This window comes from Equus quagga, chromosome 11 (genome assembly GCF_021613505.1).
Source record: "Equus quagga isolate Etosha38 chromosome 11, UCLA_HA_Equagga_1.0, whole genome shotgun sequence".
NCBI classification, from domain to species: Eukaryota; Metazoa; Chordata; class Mammalia; order Perissodactyla; family Equidae; genus Equus; species Equus quagga.
In genome coordinates this window covers 5,238,962-5,260,350 of record NC_060277.1, presented here as the reverse complement: position 1 = coordinate 5,260,350, position 21,389 = coordinate 5,238,962, and the positions used below count along the sequence as shown (strand labels likewise).

General features: G+C 39.7%; 1 protein-coding gene and 1 pseudogene across 1 annotated transcript in view; both read right to left on the bottom strand.

Moving 5' to 3' along the window:
* Nucleotides 1-7,682: 7,682 nt before the first annotated feature.
* Nucleotides 7,683-11,385, bottom strand: LOC124246661 (trace amine-associated receptor 6-like; annotated as a pseudogene).
* A 9,527-nt stretch (nt 11,386-20,912) lies between these two features.
* The window catches only part of LOC124246660 (trace amine-associated receptor 4-like), a 42,317-nt gene continuing 41,840 nt past the window's right edge, over nt 20,913-21,389 (bottom strand). Inside the window, exon 2 of the mRNA XM_046675075.1 lies at nt 20,913-21,382. Within this exon, the coding sequence (XP_046531031.1) occupies nt 20,913-21,382 (470 nt within the window). The remainder of the gene's footprint in view (nt 21,383-21,389) is intronic.

Here is a 21,389-nt window from a genome sequence, read left to right as displayed (position 1 = left end):
CCTCTAGCGCCAACGCTGTCATTCAGGCTTTCAAAAGTCCTTAAAAGAAAAAGATATATACAATTTGTCACTAGTTGCCAATACTTTCTGTCCCTATTTCTTTGTAAGTGCAAATCCTTATTTTCTTGTTTAGAAAGTGATTCATATCCTCATCTCACGAAATAATTCACTTCCAGATGAATAAGCAGTTAAATTGCATCATTACATAAAATGCTATTTATTTAAGTTAAAAAACATATCTTTCTTCACATTACCTAGTTCTTCACATCTGAGAAGCACTTGTCTTTAAGGAGCTGTTATGCGATGAATGCTTGAGTGCCACAATTTATTAGCGCTCTTTTCCTAATTTATCAGAGTGAAGAAAACACTCTGTACCCTCAGGAAATTAGCTAAATAATTCCAAATACGCAAAGCGCTTAAGACTGAATCCCCATAGTGCAAGTTGTGAAAGAAAGAAACTTTTAAATAATGATTATGTTTATGCTAAAAATAAGTTTATACCCTTCTAATTTTTTGACATTTGACCTTTTCATGTAATAGAAATGGAAATCAAGCCTGTCTGTAAGACCTTTGTCCAGAATTCTAAAGCCACATTGTTCATTCTTACTAATTATCAGAGATTGCATTTTCATTTTTTTGTAAGAACTATTTATTTACGATTCCTGTTTGATCTCACTAAAACTCTTTCAGTAAAGTAAAGTAAAGTAAATCTGGAACGTTTCAGATTTAGTTTTAATAATTCTGATTTGGAAACGTGGGTGAAGTGAGTGCAAGATGTTTTCCTCATGGAAAACAAAAGAAATGTTAAGTACAAATAAAAGGTAGTTCCTGCTAAGGTTTTTTGGTTTTTGTTTTGTTTCTGAATGGGAACTGTGGGGAAGATGTTAAAGAAGCAATACAAAGGAAGGATGTTTGGAATGTGGAGATTTCTGTGTTACAGACTGTTTAATCATTGGCAAATTTCCTTTCCTCTTAAAGCTCTCGAACTGAACTCAGCTCAGGCTTTGGAAAAGATTTTTCTGATGAATGACTTCCGGTCATATTTAAAAATCAGCTTTTTGATATTGAGGTGTAATTTATATTTGAAAAGTTCACACTTTTAAAGTGACAGGCTGATCACTTGTGATCAGTGTATCCACCCCTGTCACCACCACCGCAGACAAGATGTAGATATTTCCAACACCCAACAGTCTTCCTGGTGCCCTTTACACAGAAGTACTATCCATCTCTCCCCACATCTCCCTTCTCCTACCCGAGGCAACCACTGATCTCCCTTCTGTGGCTGCAGATGGGCTTCCCTGGTCTAGAAACGACATATGAAAAGAATCACACGGTATGTGCTCTCCAGTGTCCAGCTTCTTTCACTCAGATCAATGTCTGTGAGTTTCACCTATATTTGAATATATTAGCAATTCATTCCTGTTATTGCTAAATAGCAGTCCATTGTATGAATACACCACAATTACTTTATTCATATGCCTGTCGATAGACATTTGGACTGTGTTCATTTTGAGGCTGTTAGTAGTAGTGTTGCTGTGAGCATTCATATACAGTTCTTTGCATAGATATGTGTTTTCACTTCTTTTAGGTAAATACCTAAGAGTGGAGTTGCTGGAGCCCTGGTGCTAGTGGTTAAGATCCAGTGCTCTCAACACCATGGCCCAGGTTCATGTTCCCGTCAGGGATCCACACCACCCATCTGTCCGTGGTTACACTGCCAGCTGTGTGCAGCTTTCAGCATCACAGCAACATATAGCTGCCATGGTCACTGTGGTTTCAGCAGAACTTCCAGACTCAGCCACCCATTTTGGAAATGGAAAAACACTGGAGTACTGATAGAGCACTGGACAGTGAGAGGATGGAACAAAAACTCATCAGGGCTCCATTTTCCTGTCCACAGAGATGGCAGGAGTTGGAATCCACTCAAGGGCACTAACAAGCCAAACAAGAAGAATTGCTGGACCACATGGGAAGTGTATGTTTAACCATACAAGCCAACTACAAACTGTGTTCTAAAGTAAATACACCATTTTGTACTCCCACCAGTGATCTGTGAGGGTTCCAATGGCTTCAAGTCCTCTTCCACACTGGCTGCTGTCATTTCTTTTAGTTTAACCATGCTAGTTGGTGTGTAGTGGTATCTCATGTTTTTCGTTTAATGAATGGTGATGTTGAGAATCTGTTCATGTTATTACTGGCTATTACTGTATCCAGTTTGTTGAATGGGTCTATTAACATTTTTGCCCATTTTTAATTGTTTTCTTGTTACTGAGTTGACTGGCTACAAGTCCTTTTTAATTACATATCATGAAGTTCAACTTTTCATTTTCTTGAGAGTGTTTTTTGAAGATAGGAGGTTATAATTTTGATGAAGTTCAACTTATCATGTTTTTACAGTTAGTGCCTTTGTTTCTTGTCTAAGAAATTTTGCCTACACGATGTCACAACTATTTTCTTCCCTGTTCCTTCTAGAATTTTTATAATTTTACTTCTAATGTTTATTTTTATGATTCATGTCATATTAATTTTAAGTATGTTGTGAGGAAGGGTCTGAGGTTTATTAGTAGTAGTGGTATATGGCTATTCAACAATTGAACTGAAACCGGCTCAACACAAGGTTGACATAAGGGAAGCCATATTGAGGAAAGAGACCGTGTCCTAACTTTGAATGACTTCTGACTAACTAACCCAACTGGATTTGCACCCTCCAGGAGATCCATCTGTTCTCTAGAGTTTATGACCCCTGCTAGTGCATATACCTCCCAGCTGTGATAAGACAATAACTTTGTTCTTTCAAGTTCCTTAGGAATGTGATGACCCCCCCAAACAGAGAGTCTATGGCAATAGCCATCATCAATGAAAACTGAAAGATCTGTTGTGCTGACTCCCAGTCTGTAACACCAGAGCGTCAACATTCCTAACCCCTCCCCTGTAACCCACTGGCCAAATAACTGCTTCAAGATTCTGTGCCCCCTTAAGATGGTTCTTTTGGACATTAGTCGGCCATCTTCCCTCTTGCTAGCAAGCTGTAATAAAATGCCCTTTCTCTGCCACCATCTTGCCTCTTGATGATTGGCTTTTGTCTTGTGGCGAGCAGATCGTGCCCTTTCTGCGGTAACACCAGCAGCATTTCTTGAAATGTCTATTCTTTCTTTGGTGAATGATGTGTGTCCTTTGTCAAAAACCAATCACCCACATATGTGTGAGTCTACTTTTGGACTATCTATTCTATTCTGTTGATATATGTGTCTATACTTAAGCCAATATCTTACTGTCGAGTGAAACTTTGCATAGTCAGTAGTAAAGCCAGGTTGTGTAAGCATTGCACTTTGTTTTCCTTTCCAGAATTGTTTGGCCATTCTATGTCTTACTTTTCATATAACTTTTAGAATCACCTTGTCAATTTCTGGGGGGAAAAATCCTGAATCCATAAAACAACTATGGAGAGAGGAACTCAAATATCTCCTCAGAAGAATATACTTGTTCATTTCTCCTTTCACTTTTGTCCTTTATGGTTTATGAATTTAGATACTCTGCAAATAACTGCTTACGTATGTAAGATTGCTATATTTTCCTGGTAACTTTGAAGGATTGGACATCTTAATAATGTTAAGTCTTCTAAGCCATATATATATTATCTCTCTCCATGGTAAGAAGCTAGTAGAAGAAAGAAATGGAAACTAAAACTGTCATTTTAGCAAAAAGTAAAACAAGAAAGGAGCAACAGAGAAACCAATAAAAAGGAATAAGTGAGAAGAAAATATCAAGATAAAAGAATTAAACTCAAATACATAAAAATATCACATCAGATATAAATTGATTGAACTTCCATTTAATAGACAGAAATTGTCAGATTGCATATAAAAAGCAAATTTCAACTATATGCTTCCCATAAGAGACAAATTTTAAGCATGTTGATGCATATAATCCATAACCAATGTATAAATCAAAATTGGGGTGCATTCTTATGAGCCAACCCTGAGGACCATATAGCCCGAGGGAGTCCTTTCACAAAGGAAGGGAGCACTCCAGAGAAGTAGGGGTGTGCAGGGTGGTTATATACCATCAAAAAGCATGCATCACATATGATAGCAGTGTCCCTTTCACAATAGTCTCAAGATTGCTTTGCCAGCACAGCAATTCAGTGAACACAGCAGGTGGCTAGTTGGAGGTGGATGGTCACGAGGTGAGCACAGCAGGTCAGCAAATAATCCTTAGTTTAGGGAAAAATTTTTATCCTTAAAGAAATGCCAATGTGGGGGAAGTTATATTCTTATCTTTATGGGTAATGTTCTTATCTTTGGGACACAGTAAATATTTAAAGCAGATATACAAAGCATGATCAACAGGGCATGTCAGGCCCTTTTGGAAAAACAAAGTCAGGCTGCATTAGTTTTATCCCAAATGGCTTCCTCATAGACTCCAGTACATCCTATTGCTTGTTACTTGTTAATCAAGTATAAAGACACAGACAGATTGAAATGAAAAAGAATGGGAAAAGATATACTTGGAAATAATCAGCATAAGAAAGCTGTTGTGGCGATATAAATATCAGACAATATAGAAGTCACAGGAATCCATACTTTAAGAAAGAAGGAGGGACATCTAACAATGGCAAATAACTGTGTCACAAGGAACTGAATCTTAAGATAAGTTCTCTGAATAGATTCTGGGATTCCTGAATTGGGTATCAGATATAATTATATTTGAAGGCATTAATGACCCTGTTTTCCGTGTAGAGAGGGACCTGGTAGCCATGGGCTACAGTGGAAAAACATTTACTCACACTGTTCTCTGTAGGTGCCTGGAATCAAGTGCCTACAGGAGAAAAGCTCTGGGTGACCAAGTACTTGCGCCATACAGCGTTTTAGTAAAAATGGGGAGTGTAGTGGGCTGGTTAGTTTCTTCTAACTGCTCTGGAGAACCTGGGGAAAGAAACTGATGATCCTAGAGGCTTTAATTCCAGCTCAAGGTCCATGTAAGGGATTGAAAGCTTCAATGAATGCCTTGAAAGAGCCCTTATCTCTTGAGCCACAGGACTGAGTTTCTGGGAACCAAACCCCAAGCCTAGTTCTGCAGCTGGTGGACTTACAGTGCAAACTGAATTCTCAAACTCCCAGGGGCTCTTTTGTTAAAATTCTGGCATTGATTGCAAAGGAAATGGATTCTAAAAATTAGGATGGTGACAGAGAGGCAGGTCCTGATGAAACAGGTTGCCTTCAACTGCTAAACTCTGTCAAGCCTTCTCTGCCAATGGAGGCAGCCCTTCCACCACTGCCTGAGGAGCTCAGTCTCCCCTTGTCTAAGCTACAATGGCCTCTCCTCAGGTCATTGCCTTACAGCTCACCCCTCACCCTCCTCAGGAGCTCCCCTAACACCTTTCCTGGCCTCTAGACCTATAACCAGACTCAGGTCCCAGCAGGTCCCAAAGGGTGGCTTACAAAACGTGACCCATGAGGCCATACAACACCAAAGAGAAGAATCCATGATTTTGCCCATCTATAGTAGCAGAAGCCCAAGGAACATACATGGGAATGGGTCTCGAGGGCGGGATCAATGGATCTCAAGGAAGGGAGGTAAAGTGGGATCAGATTTAACGTTTTGACAAGAACCCACAAAGCAGCACAGAATTAACACTTAGTGAAGGAGGAGTCGGAGGATCTTAAAGACACGCTGCATAACATAGTCAACTACTTTCATAACACTAGAGGTAATTCCTAAGATACTTCAATGTACTTCCCCAAATATACTAAGGCAGCTACAATTAATTTCATTCGAGGTAATAAAAGATTTATACTGGGGACATATACACAAAAGATAGTCTCATTAAATTAAAACAAGCAAACAAACTGACAAACTAACTCAATACTCAAGTAGAAGAGAGAGACGTGAAATGTTAATATCAATTTTGATGTTAATTTCATCATAAAGTTTCAAATGATGCAGATAAATGGCAAAGTAAATCCTGCCCACACACACACACTGTCCATTGTACCTAAGATTACACTTTGTAAAAGCATATAGAAGTGTAAATACATGGGGGCCATATGACATATACTGTTTTATAATATGGGTTAGAGTTTTCTGATTTTGTTGTTTCTGGTCAAAAAATACATAGTGCTTGTCTATCCATGTCAATCTATGCAGAAATTGGTAGTGCTTTTTAATGGCTTCATAACATTCCATTACATAGATGAAGCATAGCTTATTTAATTTATCCCATATTAACCTAGCCACTTTCCAGCTAATTGAGTTATATTAAGAATATCTCTGTCACGTTTGCCTTCTTGTCTGGCTCTTTTCTCAGGATTACTTGCTAGAAATGGAACTACAAAGTCAAATGACACGTATGATTTAAATTTTTATAAAAATTTTGATTCCCTTCAGAAAGGAGAAACAACTGTAATCACTGGAGACGTATGAGAGAGTGCTCAGCTTTCAAGAATGTGCTCGTTTTCCCAAACTCCAATTAACCTCAGGTATTACTGGTCCTTCTAATATTTGCCAACTTAATATATGAAACTCATTCACAATTTTATTAGCATTTTTGATTATTTGTGAATTTGCATTTTAATGTATTTTTTTGCCATTTCTAACTTTTTCTCTGTGAAACTGCCCGTCCATTTGTCTAGTGAGGTGTTTATCTGCGTCTTACTGTTTTGTAAAAGGCCTTCATATTTTTAAATCTTTTAACCCTCTCTCTATCATCTATGCTGCCAGTAGTTTCCCAAGTTTGACTTTTTTTCCTTAACTAGGCTTTATTTTCTTTTGATTTTAAAAAATTTAAACTGAATGCATGAATCTATATGGGTTTTCCGTCATGATTCTTCTAATGAAAAATTATAAAAGAAATATTTTCATCTAGTTTTTAACATCTGGAAAAATTAGTTTTGATTTTATGAATGATAGGAGGCAAGACGCTGAACGTACTTTTCCAAAAAGCTATACACCATAGCACCAAATCCAGAGTAATCCATCCTTTTCCCACAATTTACCATACATTATTATTTTTGTCATCAACAACGTACAAACTCTGGACAGTGTTTACAGAAAAAAAGTGACAGAAAATTTCCTGCATCAAGGTAAAACAACACACCTCATGAAATGAGGGAACAGCCACAGGAAAGGACAATCACTGCTGTGGAAATTGCACCATCTGTCACGGATATCCCCACATTTACAAGATCTCCCCAAATTATGAAATGGGAGTTCTGCCCCAAGTCTGGAAAGCTGCTGGATGAGGCTCAGAGAGCTCTCAGCACCCAGAAAGATGGGACCCCAGGAAACCAGCTGCTGACATGAGGGCAGAGTTAACCGAGTCCAGAGAGACATGGGGACACAGACTTTCCCAGGGAACAGGGAACAGGAGCCTCTGACAGGGACAGAAAGTGACCTGGAAAGGAGGCCTGGAAGAGGAAAATAACAACTGACAGAGCAGGAGACAGCCCAGGTTTGAGGAATCTAGAAAATATGAACCTCGTGTCAACCATTATTTGGTAAATACATTTCTATCAAATGGGTAAAGATGCTCACCTCACCAAGAAAGGAAAGCATGAGGTCATGCTGCCGAAACTGAGGTAACATTTCTCCTCCCCCATTTGATGGACATTTTCATGCCGTGTATTTCATGTCACAGCTGCTGGGAAATTCCCAGAATATAACCAAATCCCTCAATTTGATAATTAGCCCTCTTTAGAAAGTAAATTTATGGTTGATGAACTGTATTTTAGTACTCGGCCAGTTAATTAATGTTTTATTGCTGTCCTAAACCAACAGTAAAATAAAGCATAAATAAAAAGATTTAGAGCAGAGTTATAATAACTAAGCCAGCAAACATCTCATAAACATAAGAAGGTTATAAAACCCAGAAAGGAATCAGTGAATGAATCAATCACGTACGGTAACCATGAGATCAAAATGCTGCCAGCATATGCGCAGGGTTTTAGCTGCTCTTCTTTCTCTCTTTGCCACCCTGGTCTTGTATGTCCCTGAGAATCCCTCTTATTTGCTACTAAGATTTTCAATCTTTTTAGCCTCTTTTCTAGCTACAAGAAAAATACTACTGTACAGAATCGTCATAACAGAGTAGGTGTGAAAAGTAATAGAAAACCAATCAAAATCCAAAATTGATTTATAACAAGCTGACAACCACCTACGCAGCTGAGCGCCCTTTTAGTTCCTCCATCCCCTCTCAGGGGCACCTGTGTAGAACACAGCACCACTGTAGACAAGGGGCAGGATCCAGGAGATGCTGACGCACGTCCCTGACACAGACACCGTGAACTTGGCGGGATAGACCAGAGGGTCAGTGACAGCAATGTACCTGTCGATGGAGATGCAGCACAAGTGGAAGAGAGAAGAGTAACAAAATGCCACATCACAGCAACTGTGGAGGGCACAGAATCTGGCTCCAAAGTACCAGCAGCTCTCCACGGACCTGACCATGCTGAAGGGCATCACAGTGACCCCCACCAGGAAGTCAGCGCAGGCCAGAGAGGCGAGGAGAAAGTTGGTTGGAGAGTGCAGCTGCTGGAAGTGAAGGATGGAAATCATCACCAGAAGGTTTCCCAACATGGCCAGCACAGCGCCCAAGCCGAAAACCCCCCGTACAGAAGGACCCGGGGTCTGGACCAGTAGGGAGTTTTCACACAGGATCCGGTCACGTTCTCGTAGAGGAGCTGCTCCGCTGCGGGAGTGAATAGCGGCTGCTCATGACGCCACTGTGAACAGGTAAACAGTTGGAGAAGTTCTGCCCTTTGTCAATCACACAAAATACAGCAGTTTTATATTCCTGAAAGGAGAGAAAAGGTCTTTTAAACTGAATATCTGTGTTAGAGTTACCAGATGTTTCCTCCATGCCCTTCACAGGTCCATTTTAATTTTGAGCTCTGAACATATGAAATAATTATATATTCAATTTAAGTTCTCAATAGATCTTAACTATTATCGTCATTTTATTCTTATTCTTTAGAATATAATTGGAAACAATTTTCTAAATCCAATAAGAATTTAACGTCAAGTAAATCTCTTTTGACACAAAGATTTCTTGCCTTAAAATGTATCAAACATCTTTTATTACCTGAACCTGATACAAGGGATCGTCCTCTTTGTCAAAGTTACTGAGATGTGGGTGATTTGATATTTATTAGTTACCTTTACTACTCGCCTCCTCCTTGGGCAAGACTGTCTGGGGAGTAAAGGACAAAAGCCCCAGGAAGCACGGCCAAATCCCACAGCCAGTCATCTGCACAGGAGTTCCTGTAGTGCAGGCTGTGAACAGTGAGAAGAAGCTTACGTTTAATAATCTTCCCTTACAATTTCTATTGTGATGTAGAATGGTCCCCATCTAAACCCCAACAAGAGCCATGTGAAAAAGAAAAGTGAAAGGACACTCCAACCCATGAACCAAGATGCAAAACTCCTTAGCAAATCTTTTACAAACCAGACCCAGCAATACATAAAGAGATGACACGTCATGATTGCAGTCTATGCAAAGAATGAAAGTTTGCTTTAACACGAGAAAATCAAATATAATTCACCATTTTAACAGATCTGAATTTATAATCAACTGTGGAATGCAAACAAGCATTTGATACAATTCAACATTTACTCATTAGTTTAGCAAAGTAAAAGTACAAGAGATCTTTTGTACACATCGATGTCTCAACTAAAGGCCCTGTCGCATATGATATACTTAATGGTGAAATCTGAGAGTGTTTTCTTTAAGATGAGGATCAAGGCAAAGATGCTTCAGTAATCAGAAGATTCAGGGAGTGGAAGTCCTCTGAAGACGTGTATAAATCCACTTGCAGTCCAATTTCATGTATCAACATTTATATTTGTTTATTTATTGAGCATCTATTCATATCAGGGTCTTGATGATACAAAAATAAACAGGAAACATCTCCTGCCCCTTGGGGGTCTCCGTGTGATATGAGACAGAGATATAGACAATAATAACAATGCAATGTGCTTCGAGCCAGAATTAAGACATGGAAAAAGTAGAAAGCAAGAAATGGCTAGGGGCCAGCCCAGTGGCACAACGGTTAAGTGCACACGTTCCGCTTCAGCAGCCTGGGGTTCGCCGGTTTGGATCCCGGATGTGGACATGGCACTGCTTGGCACACTATGCTGTGGCAAGCGTCCCACATATAAAATAGAGGAAGATGGGCATGGATGTTAGCTCAGGGCCAGTCTTCCTCAAAAAAAAAAGGAAAAGAAAAAAAAGAAATGGCACAGGGACAATTATAAAATTGGATGAATGAAAAGAATTCACTAAAGATATAAACGTAGTGCCAGGTTTAGAAGGATGAACAGAAGATAGTAAGGTAAATAACAGGGAAAAGTCTCAAAAACTGTGCACAGCATTTTACATCCCAATAATCATTTTAGATTTTATCTTATGATTAGTGCATGGAGTAGAGAAAACACACTCCTCAGCAGGTAAAAATCTCAACTACCTCAAATTCATGTGAGTCAGAATACACTTTTCTTGTTTTTCTGTAACTGATCTTTAATTCTCTCATGAGCGTGGGGAGCAATAAACTTAAGCTCAGTAATTTGGGGTCCCCACTCTTTCTCCCAGGGTTGCATCCAACGTCCAGGTGTGCTATGTAATCTGCCTCGTTTCCACATGAGTAGATTGGGATTGTCTCCGTAGGCTCCATCTAGAATGAAATGGCCATCTTTCTCATAATGGAAATAGGAAGATCACATGACCCTAAGCTCTGAATAACATGCTAACAATGTCCCCCTCTGGGGCTCAGAAGGGCTGTGAATCTGGGGATCTCTTCTGCGCGTGCTCCAGACCACCCACGTGCTGCTCATTAAGTGGTATGCTGCTTTGGCTTTTTCAGATTTCAGAGCCAGTGTACCATCATCAGTCTTCCCTCATCTCTAGGAAAAGGTTTCACTTTTATAGAAATTAAGAGACTAGTTAGGGGCTGTTAATTCTACTTTTCAAGCACCTTCCTTTTTGGCGTCTTCAGCTGAGACTCAGAGATCTCAGTCATGTCAGAGCGCTATATCAGTTTTCTTTCTACTTTATATCTCCCTCCTTCCATCCCGTCCTCCTCTCTAAGCTCCCCTGTGTCTGCCCAGGAAATCGGAACGTTCTCAAGTTCTCTTTACACTCTGTCTCATCACAGTCACCTGATATTTCTGACCCCAACATAGCCTCAGAGCACCTACCTTACATCAGAACATCAATTGTCTTAGAACTTTGGTCATAGATCTTATCTGATAGCTTTATCAGTCTATGGTACAGATGTGTGCCTCCTAAAACATGATAGAAATTCCAGAAAGACCCACAAGGATCTTCTGTGAATCACGGAGCACAGATTGAGGTGTGCGAAGCGTGGTGCCTTGTTTTAAGGTGGCCACCATGATGACAGTAGCAGACAGCTTTTGAACACCTGGTAGGCCTAGGTGGTTTACATGTGTTAAATCATTAAATTGTCACATGCGAAAAACTCACGTGCAAGGAAGTCAGCACGATTATTACGATCCCTATTATAGAGACGAGAGACTAAAACACCAAGAAGTTAGTTAACTTTCCCAAGGTTACACCTGTAGTAAATGACGAACTTGGGAATTTGCATTTAGCTCCAGATCCTATGTTCTGAGCCTGTACGCTCCACGCCTGTAAAGGAACCTGATTTCGGAGCCAAGCCCCCTCACCTCCAGGTGATAGACACTTCATCTCAGGCTACTGGGTCTTCTCTGCCTTCCTCCCCGGATTAACAGGCATCAGCACTCACACCATGGAGTGGAGCTCTGGTCTGGGGGACCACCCCCCTCACTGATGTCCAGTGCAATGTCCTGTCTGGTCTCTGGTCACAGGTCAGTCGTGTCACAGAGCAGTCATCCCCTGTTGCTGCCAGTAAGGCTCCTTCAGCTCAGGCTACCTGTCAGATGATTCTAGGGCCCCTCTCAGAAGCATGGGACCATTCAGTGATGGTGTGGCACAGTGGGCCGTGGGACATTTGGTGGGGATTTTTAGCACTTGTCCTGACTCCATGCTACCCCCGGTGGCTCAGGAAGCTTCCACTGTTCCTGACCATGGTAGATCAGGGAGGCGCGGTGAGGCTGTCTCAGGCCACACGCTGAGACAACCTTGTGGTCATTTCTGCCCTGTGGTTTGGTACTTCCGGATGTCTCCCCAGGCAGTGGAGAAGGAGTTCCCTGCACTTGGATCTTCTCCCCGCAGATCACCTGACTGTACTAGTTTGCTCTGGCAGCTGTAACAAATCGCCACCCATGGGTGGCTTGAAACAACCAAAGTTTACTCCCTTACAGTCTGGAGGCTAGAAGTAAGGAACTCAAAATCAAGATGTGAGCAGGGCCACTTGCCCTCTGGAGGGTCCAGGGGAGAGCCATCCCAGCCTCTGCAGCTTCTGTGGGCTGCCGGCATTCCTTGGCATGTGGTCTCACCTCTCCAGTCTCACCTCTGAGATCACGTCACCTTCTCCTCCACGTGTGCGGTCTCCCTGTGCCTCTTCCTTATAAGGACACTTGTGATGGCGTTTAGGGCCCACCTGGATAATCCAGGACAATTTTTCTATCTCAAGATGCTTAACTTAATCACGTATGCAGAGACCCGTTTTTCCAAATAAGATTAATATTTATAGGGTCCAGGGATTCTGATGTGGATCTGTTTGTGGGGCCTTTATTCATCCAGCCACACTGCCACGTGTTACGAGCCCTTCTCTCAACCCAGACCATATCCAGGGAGGCACTGTATCCTCAGAGACCCTCACTACTTTCTCACTTATTTTTGTTCTTCAATTATCTTTTCCACTCTTGTTCTGTGATGAAGGGAAGTTTTCCTAGTGCCTGTAACTTCCCCAAATCTGGAATATCAGCTCTCTTTCCCCTTCAACAGGCCCTTGGGATTTTGAGAGTAAAGTGCTGGGAAAAATCATCCTTTTCTTCTCCACTTTCAATGAAAGCAATTAGAATAGAATAGATGTTCTAAAGAGATTTTTCAAGTTTATCTTTTTTTACATTTTGATTTTTTCGAATGATGTGAAAATTTTAAATTTATAATTAATCTACCAATCTGTTCTGAGAAAGTCTGAAAATATTCTCCAATATTTTCTTCTGAATTCTTATAATACTTATATTTTACATTCAGATCTGTTTGCATGAAACTATGTATATAGGTGTACATGTGTATATAGTGGACAAGAGAGAATCAGAACTTCTTTTATCCCAATAGATAGCTAACCATCCAAACACAATTTCTTGAATATATCATCTTTCCCCATAAATTTTTGACATCATAAGTTTGCATTATGATCAGCAATGCACAGAGTTTGATAACGTTTGTAGTATGTCGTGACAGGCAGCTAATTATTCCCATGTCATGTTGAAGAAGTGAAGGGACATGCCACATGAAAGTAACCATGTTGAAAAGATAATTATTGTGGTAAACGTGTCGTTTGTCATGGTCAATACCACAGTAGCAGAATGTCCCTAAATATCAAACCTTATGCTTGTGCCAGATCTGAAATTAACATCTGATTCCCTGATTGCTGGAACACCACTGCTGAACCCAAGGGACCAAAGTCCTTGCTGGAGCGTGAAGCAGAGGGAGCTGAGAAGATGCAAGAAAAAGAGCTCCAGGAAAAGAAGAGGTTGACGTGAAAGTCGAGACAACGAGAGTCTAGGGCAAGACCCAGAGCATGTGACATTAATAGGAATAGTAAGAAGAAAATGAGCATGGAAAGTAACAGGGAGGTGAGCCTGAAAGGTGAAAACACCAAGACATTGCCCCCAGAAGCCTGGGAAATGGAAAAATCACAAAGCTGAGACGCGGGCCGATTAGCAGTGAGGCCCCCCCAAATTTGGTATCATATTCAAATACTGTATTCCATGTCATAAAAAATGAAAATTCCCAACATATCACAATTTCCTTGATTTTAATTGAGGCTTTTCCTGAAAGCAAATTTGTGTTGATAAACTATCCTTTAATTCTTGACCAATTATGTTAGTTTTAATTCTTTCCTAAACCAAGAGTAAACTAAAGCAAGGCATATAGAGCTGAATTTTTAAATCCAATAATAGCTTTGTTGTCAATTTCAATAATTATTCTGTATATATTTAATATGACAATGCATTTGGGTTTAAGTTGACTATACGACTGTTTTTTCTATTCACATATTTTTTAGAGTAAACAGATTTTTTTCATTATTCAATCTGTCCCTATAAAATTATGAATTGGACTCACTTTTATTACTGTTGGCAGGTATCCTAGAGTTTTAAAATGAATCTCTGATTAATTAAATTCTTCAATAAAGTAGTAGTTATACCAATTATAGGCAATGCAAAGGATTGCCAGGAATTGCAATTAAATACCTGAACTCCATTTATCTCTCCCACTCTTTTTGATTCTGTTGCCATTTATGTTAATCCTGCGTATAATTGAAGTCCAAAAGACGTTTATTTTTACATCCGCATTCATCTTCTCTTTCCCATGTCTGCACGTTGTGGTCCTTGCCATCACTTCCTACAATCCAGTGTTTCCTCTGGGATCAGTTTTCTTCTGGCTGGAGAACTCCCTTCAGTTTTCCTTCTGTGTGGATCTGTTGGTAATGAAAGCTCTCAGATTTTGTTTGTCTAAAAAATACTTTTACTTTGCGTTCAATTTTGAAAGCTGTTTTTGCTGTCTCCAGAGTTCAAGGTTGTCAGTTATTTTATACAAATGCTTTAATGATATTATTCCAAGGTCTCTGGCACCCCTCAGGTCTATTGAAAAGTCAGAGACACGTCTTATTTGTGCTCCTTTGAAAGTAATGAGTTTTCTTTCTGTGGTTGCTTTTAAATTTTTTCTTTGTCTTTGTCTTCAGTGTATGTACCATGTGTGGGTTTCTTTGTCCAATTGAAAGGGGTTCATTCTCTTTTTTCGGTTGTAGAGTTTCTTAATACTGGTGATCTCTTTTATGAATTTTGGAAAATTGTTGGCCAAATATATCCTCAAACACTGTTTCTGATTTACTTATTCCACCCTATACTTTTGTGATTCATATTGTATTTATTTTAGATTTTTCACTATGTCATGTATGACTCACACTGTTTTCTGTATTTTCCAAATTATTTTTTCTTAGAGCTTTACTCTGGAAATTTTCTACTTGTCTACTTTTTGTACATTAATCCCCTCTTTTACAACCTTTAACAGCTTTTAATCTCCTGTTAGACTGTAATTGAGTGCTTAATTTCAATATTGTGCATTTCATTTCTGGAATTTCCATTTTATTCTTTAAAGATTTCTGTTTCTGATCGAATTTTCCATTTAGTCTTTATCTTCATTAAAGTATTAGAAAGAGGTTTTTTTAAAAAATCATATCCATTAGTTCCAATATCTGGATTACCTGTGGGTCATTCTTCCCAATTATTTGAGAAAAATAAATTATTCAGTCATTTGATTCTGTCTCCTGAAATACCTGGTAATTTTTTATTGAGTACTAATCTTTAGGAACATAAAATTATAAAGATTCTGGATGATGTTGTTTTCTTCCAAAAAGGGCTTAGTTTTCTTCTGCCTGGTGAGGTATAAGCAGATCCCGAATGTGATGGGTCCAGTTTAGATTTCAGACTTTGTGGAGACTGGGCTGTTTCTGAAGTTGCCTCCCTCCAAAGAATTTCAGCTGAAATCCTGTGGCGTACACCTCAGTCCTTCCTCCTTGGCACAGCTGGATCTCCAGTTTTTGCCTCCCCAGCTGGGTGAGACCATCAAAGCTCCACTTCGCTGCTTAGCAACTGCTTTCTTCTCAGCGTCTCAGCATCTTGCCACAGCAGTTTAAGATTCGGAAAAAGCCCGAGAGCAAACGCAGCCCTGCATGCTGGGCTCACTTTGCTGCTCGCCTCGTTTCTCCTGGATCTTGACCTCCACACACAGGCTAACTTGGTACCTGAACAGCAATTTTTTTCTAATAGCAATATGAGACGGTTGATGGCTTTAGGCCACCACTTTCTGCTTATGTGTCACAGCAGGAATTGATGCTGTGAATCGAAACATCTCTGGGGAGGCCCAGTTCACTTCAATGCGTTTCCTTCTCTCTCTGATTTTGTCCCATCAATTCCAGGCTATCTTGATTGCTCTCCAGTGCTTCAAATAGTTGCTCTGTGTGTTCAACTGAGCTTTATAATCATTCTCGGTGGGAGGAACGATTTAATTCAAGCTGTTTCATCATGGCTCAAATCAGATTTCCCTCCTATGTACCACAATTTGTTAATTTATAATATTTTATTTTGTTGTTTTGTCCCATTTTTCGCATCATTCAGTTTATGATATTCTCTAATTTTCATTTTGATTTCCTCCTTGTCCTGTGGGGTTTTGCACTGGACCATCTTTTCTGTGTCCTCAGATTCTCTCAGTCTCACCTTGACTGCTTATTCTGACTAAGCCACCATTAAGACCACCAATCTCCTAGAGCCATGTGGTTCCACTGTCATGGGCCACCGCCCAGAGACTCCGGCATCTGCCACCACTTCCAGACTCGGAGTGGAAGAAGTTCCACTTCTCCAGTGGGGTGAGAATTCAATTTCTCAAAGGCTGCTGAAGTGACCAGATGAAGATAATCTGAAGTTTTAAGGAATAAACTTTCTATGGCATGAGTTGTCATCTGTGGTAGACAGTAGCCAGGGGCAACCAACACATAGGTGATGTTTTTGTACAGCCTATCAGTAGACTTCCATATAGCCAATGTCTGGCTTCCTGGGTTCTTTGTGGCCTGAGAAGCAGAAACTAAGATTTTACAGCTCTAGAACTTCTACTTTTTAAAATTGTTTATACTCCTCTACTGAAGTTTCCAAACTTGATTATTATCTCCTTGAATGTTGTCAACATAGTTATATTAAAAACGGGTAAAGATATTCAGCTTAGTCATTTTAAAGCATCATACAAATCTCCTGTTTTTTAAAAAAAACTTTATGATTTCTGCTGGTTTCATGATATTGTCTTGTCTCCTTTTTTCTTGGTGATTTTTTGTTGAGTTTGAGTCATTCCATATGAAAAATTGATGCAATAATTTGGGAACTGAGATGATATCTTCCTCCAGAGAACATGACATTTACTTCTGGCACCTGGCTAGGAGAATTAGCAATCTTGGATCATCTTAATCTTCATTATAGGAATTGAGAAAATTTGAAGTAAAGGTTTACCCTGATGTTTAGAGAATAGTAGTTTTCAAGGTTTTAACCACAAACATTGGTGGTGGGTGTGTGACCTGGGCTCAGCTTTCTCTTTGGGACCGAAAACCTAATTGCTTCCCACTAACTCCGGGGGTTCTCAAGAGCTCTGCTCAGCTTTTCATCCTCTCTTATGTTCTTTTGGGAAGTGGCTGATATGTGATGAAGCCAGTTCCCCTAAATGTCAGATTCACCTCTCTGAATTTCCTTTTTCCTGGATCTTGGATAACTCTTGACTGCATTGAAATCTCTGACACTTTAAAGATTTTAAAAATATTTTCTCCAGAGTTTTTAGTTGTCCTCAGCAGGAGCATGGTCTCATAACCTAGTCCACCGTTCCTACAAGCAGATGCCCCACATGCGGAAGGGTTAATAAACATAATAGGAAAGTTGCCTTAGGTGATACATGTACTACAACCCAAGGCCGCTGAGCACATTGAAATCTTAAGTGAACTAAATAATTATGGGAAATATGTATTTGTAAACTCTGTTTCTATGTCAGGAAAAGAGTTATTGGTATCTGGAACTAGTTTTCAAGGGTATCAAGGCAGACTTAGACAAATTTATTTTTAGTCATCATCTGCAAAAATATGAAATTTTAACTTCCTATTTTTGAATTTCTACATCCATTTATGTCTCTTGCCTAACTGTATTAACTAGCACTTCTAAAGCAATGTTTATACAATGTGATGGTATTGGGCCATCTTGTCTTTATCTGGACCCGAAAGAGAATGCTGCTAAAATTTCACCTCTAGCTATGTGCTGAATTTTGGTCATAAATATATTTCTTATATTAATGAAGGAAATAATGAGCACTTAGAACTTATAGAAATGGAACCTAGGCAAGATCCAGAAACCTTCATTCTGATGCTCAGTATTAACATGATCTGGTGTGTTATTTCATATTCTCTTGATTGGTAATAAGATGGATTCAGCCCAAGCTATTGCTGAGCTTTCCTGGAATCATGTTTTCAACTCTGATTCAGTCCACTATGACTGAGGGGGTTTCACGTGGAACAACAAAGGCATTATGTGCTGGTATAATTAGAGAGCCATGCGCAGCGTATCTAGAACAGTCATATTTAGGAAAGACTATCATGAAGTATATGGAAGAATCTAATCTCACACCTTCCTTCTCCTTTGTGATGTTCCACATACCCTCTACGTGTCCAAAAGAATTTCCACATTTAGAATTGTATTGAAGGTTTGGCATCATTCATAATATTTCACTTGCCCCTAGGATAAATTTCAAAAATCTTTAATTTACCTTTGAACTTCCATTATATTCATTATCTATAATTTAACAGTGCAATTCTATGAGATATTTATTGCATGGAGCAATTATTCAACCCTTTCACTAAATTTTTTCTATGTTTGTCCTCTACACTCTAAAACTTGGGAACACGGTGTCATTTTTTAACTGTGTTACAGCTAATCTGATCTATGGAGTAGAGTAAGTGATAGCATGAAACTTTATTTATTGATTCTTATCACGCTACCAATCTAGTCATTGTCTTCCAGTTTGCCAAGTCCGATTCTCCATTTATGGAAATTAATCCTCTTGTCAAAAAAAGCTGTCCACTCTCCTGTCTGCTTACCAAGTCCAAATGCACTTGAAGACCCATCAAAAGTCCTCTCTAGGGCCGGCCCGGTGGCGCAGTGGTTAAGTGCACACGTTCATCTTTGGTGGCCCGGGGTTTGCCAGTTTGGACCCCAGGTGCAGACATGGCACTGCTTGGCAAGCCATGCTGTGGTAGGCGTCCCACATACAAGAAAAAAAAAAAGGTAGAGGAAGATGGGCACAGCTGTTAGCTCAGGACCAGTCTTCCTCAGCAAAAAGAGGAGGATTGGCAGCAGATGTTAGCTCAGGGCTGATCTTCCTCAAAAAAAAATAAAAGTCCTTTCTACTCAAAAAATAAAGTCTCCTTTAACAATTTTTTAACCCCTCAGGCCATGGGACCACATGTGGGTGAGAAGACAGTGTTATAGCATGGAATGACCAACACCAAGTACCAGCCTTGGGTGGCAGTGAGTCGTCAATGGACTTAGCATCTCCGACATACTTTTGGCCCTCAATAATATCATTTAAAATGTATTGTCCATATTACCTGCAAAACTGTTTTCTTAAGTGCTATATAAAATACATTTATTATCCTTAGCCATTCCTGACACAGACGCTTGCATATAATTAATGCTCAATATTTGTTTGAAAACAATGAAAAGTCTTAGTGAAAACTGATGAGAAAAAAACGCTGCAATCATTTTAATTGAGATTCCACAGATGAACCAAAAAGAAAAAAGAAAACAAAAAAAAAAAGGAAAAGGTTTACATACCACTATCTACCACATTTCAGTTCCATTATACAAAATACTCTAGATACGCATTCCAAAAAGACTCTTATTGAATCAACACTATAAAATATTCCAGAGAGTAAAAGGTAAAATTATAGCATACATTGTTTATAGGATTTTTAATAAAAATTTTTGCAGTATTAACATAGAATTTTTGACCCCACAACATTTGGGGAAAGAGAAATACACACTATATTCAGGTGAGAAAGCAGCTGAGAAAAATTGGAGAAGTGAATTACCCACTAATTTCAAGTAAGAAAAGTTGGAGTAGAAATGGCCGCTGCTGGTGATAATTGATGATTCTCTCACTTGCAGAATTCCCATTTGCTAACGACCATTGTGCCACCCTTTCCTAGGAAATGTTTCCACTTGACGTTTTTCACTTCTGGGCAATGTCTGTAGTTGGTCCATGATCACAAGGCTGGATTACTGGTCCCACAATATCACGGGGAACATTCCAAGATGCTCCCAGCCATTAAGCAGGAGAGACCTAGCTGCTGCCACAAAAACTCCTGGAAGGTACAGACAGTAAAGGAACAGGAAGAAAGAATCACAGAGGAGCAGCAAACAGGCAGATCTCTGGGTGGTGTCATCAAATCTGGACAGTGTCTGTGATGGGCTGAGTCGTGTCCCCCAAGGTTCCTATGTGGAAGTCCTAACTCCCAGGACTGCAGAGTGGACGATATTTGGAGACAAGGTCTTAAAGGGTAATTAAGCTAAAATGAGGTTTTTAAGGTTGAGCCCTAATCCCATATGAGCTGTGCCCTTATAAGAAGAGGAGATGAGGACACAGAAACACACAGAGACACCGTGTGAGCACAGAGAAGACAGCCATCCACAAGACAAAGGGGGACCTCAGAAGAAACCAACCCTGATGACACCTTGATTTTGGAGTTTTAACTTCTAAAATCATGAGAAAATAAATGTCTGTAGTTTAAGCCATGCAGTCTGCGGAGCATCGTTATGATGGCCTCATACACCAACACAGCGTCGGAAAGTCAGGGAGAGAAAGACCATTTGACGACAAAAGGGAGTTGAGCATAAAAGGGAAAATAATTTGAGATTTCACAGCCAGAGATGAGATTCAGAATTCAGTGATGCTGGAAGAAACAAGTGTAGGTGGTAAGGACATGTACAGAGCATTGAGACAGGTGACACATGGAAACCAGTTTATCAATTATTATTTAGTGCAGTAAATATCTTCACAATGTTATAATGGAGGCACATTCTTGGGAGTTCGTTCTTGGCGAATTTGAAAAAAGACTATATTTCTCTAGTTTTGAAAGGTTTTGTTCATTTCTTATACCTAATTTCATCATAAATTCGTAGTTTTGAAAATATCCTCAATTTTCTCCACTTAGTGCTTGCATTTATTCTGAAAATAAACTAATGGTTGATGAGCTATCCTTCAAAACTTCCCCACTCACAATAACCTTTATGGCTTTCCTAAACCAAGGATAAAATAAAGCATAAATCAGAGGGTTCACGGCTGAGTTATAATAGGCCCCCCAACAGCAGATCTCATAAATATAGGCAGGGGTTACGAAGCCCATGAAGGCATCAACAAGCGTGTCAATTGTATACGGTAACCATGAAATCAGAAATGCTACCACTGTGATGCCCAGGGTTTTAGCTGCTTTTCTCTCTCTCTTGGCCACTCTGGCTTTATAACTCTCCGAGGATGACTCTGCTTTGCCACCAGTGTGCTCAATTTTTATAGCTTGTTGTTTAGCTACAAGAAAAATCTTACTGTAAAGAATTATCATGACAAGTGTAGGTATGAAGAATAACAGAAAGTCGATCAACACCCAGTCTTGATTTACAACAATTTGACAACCACCTATACA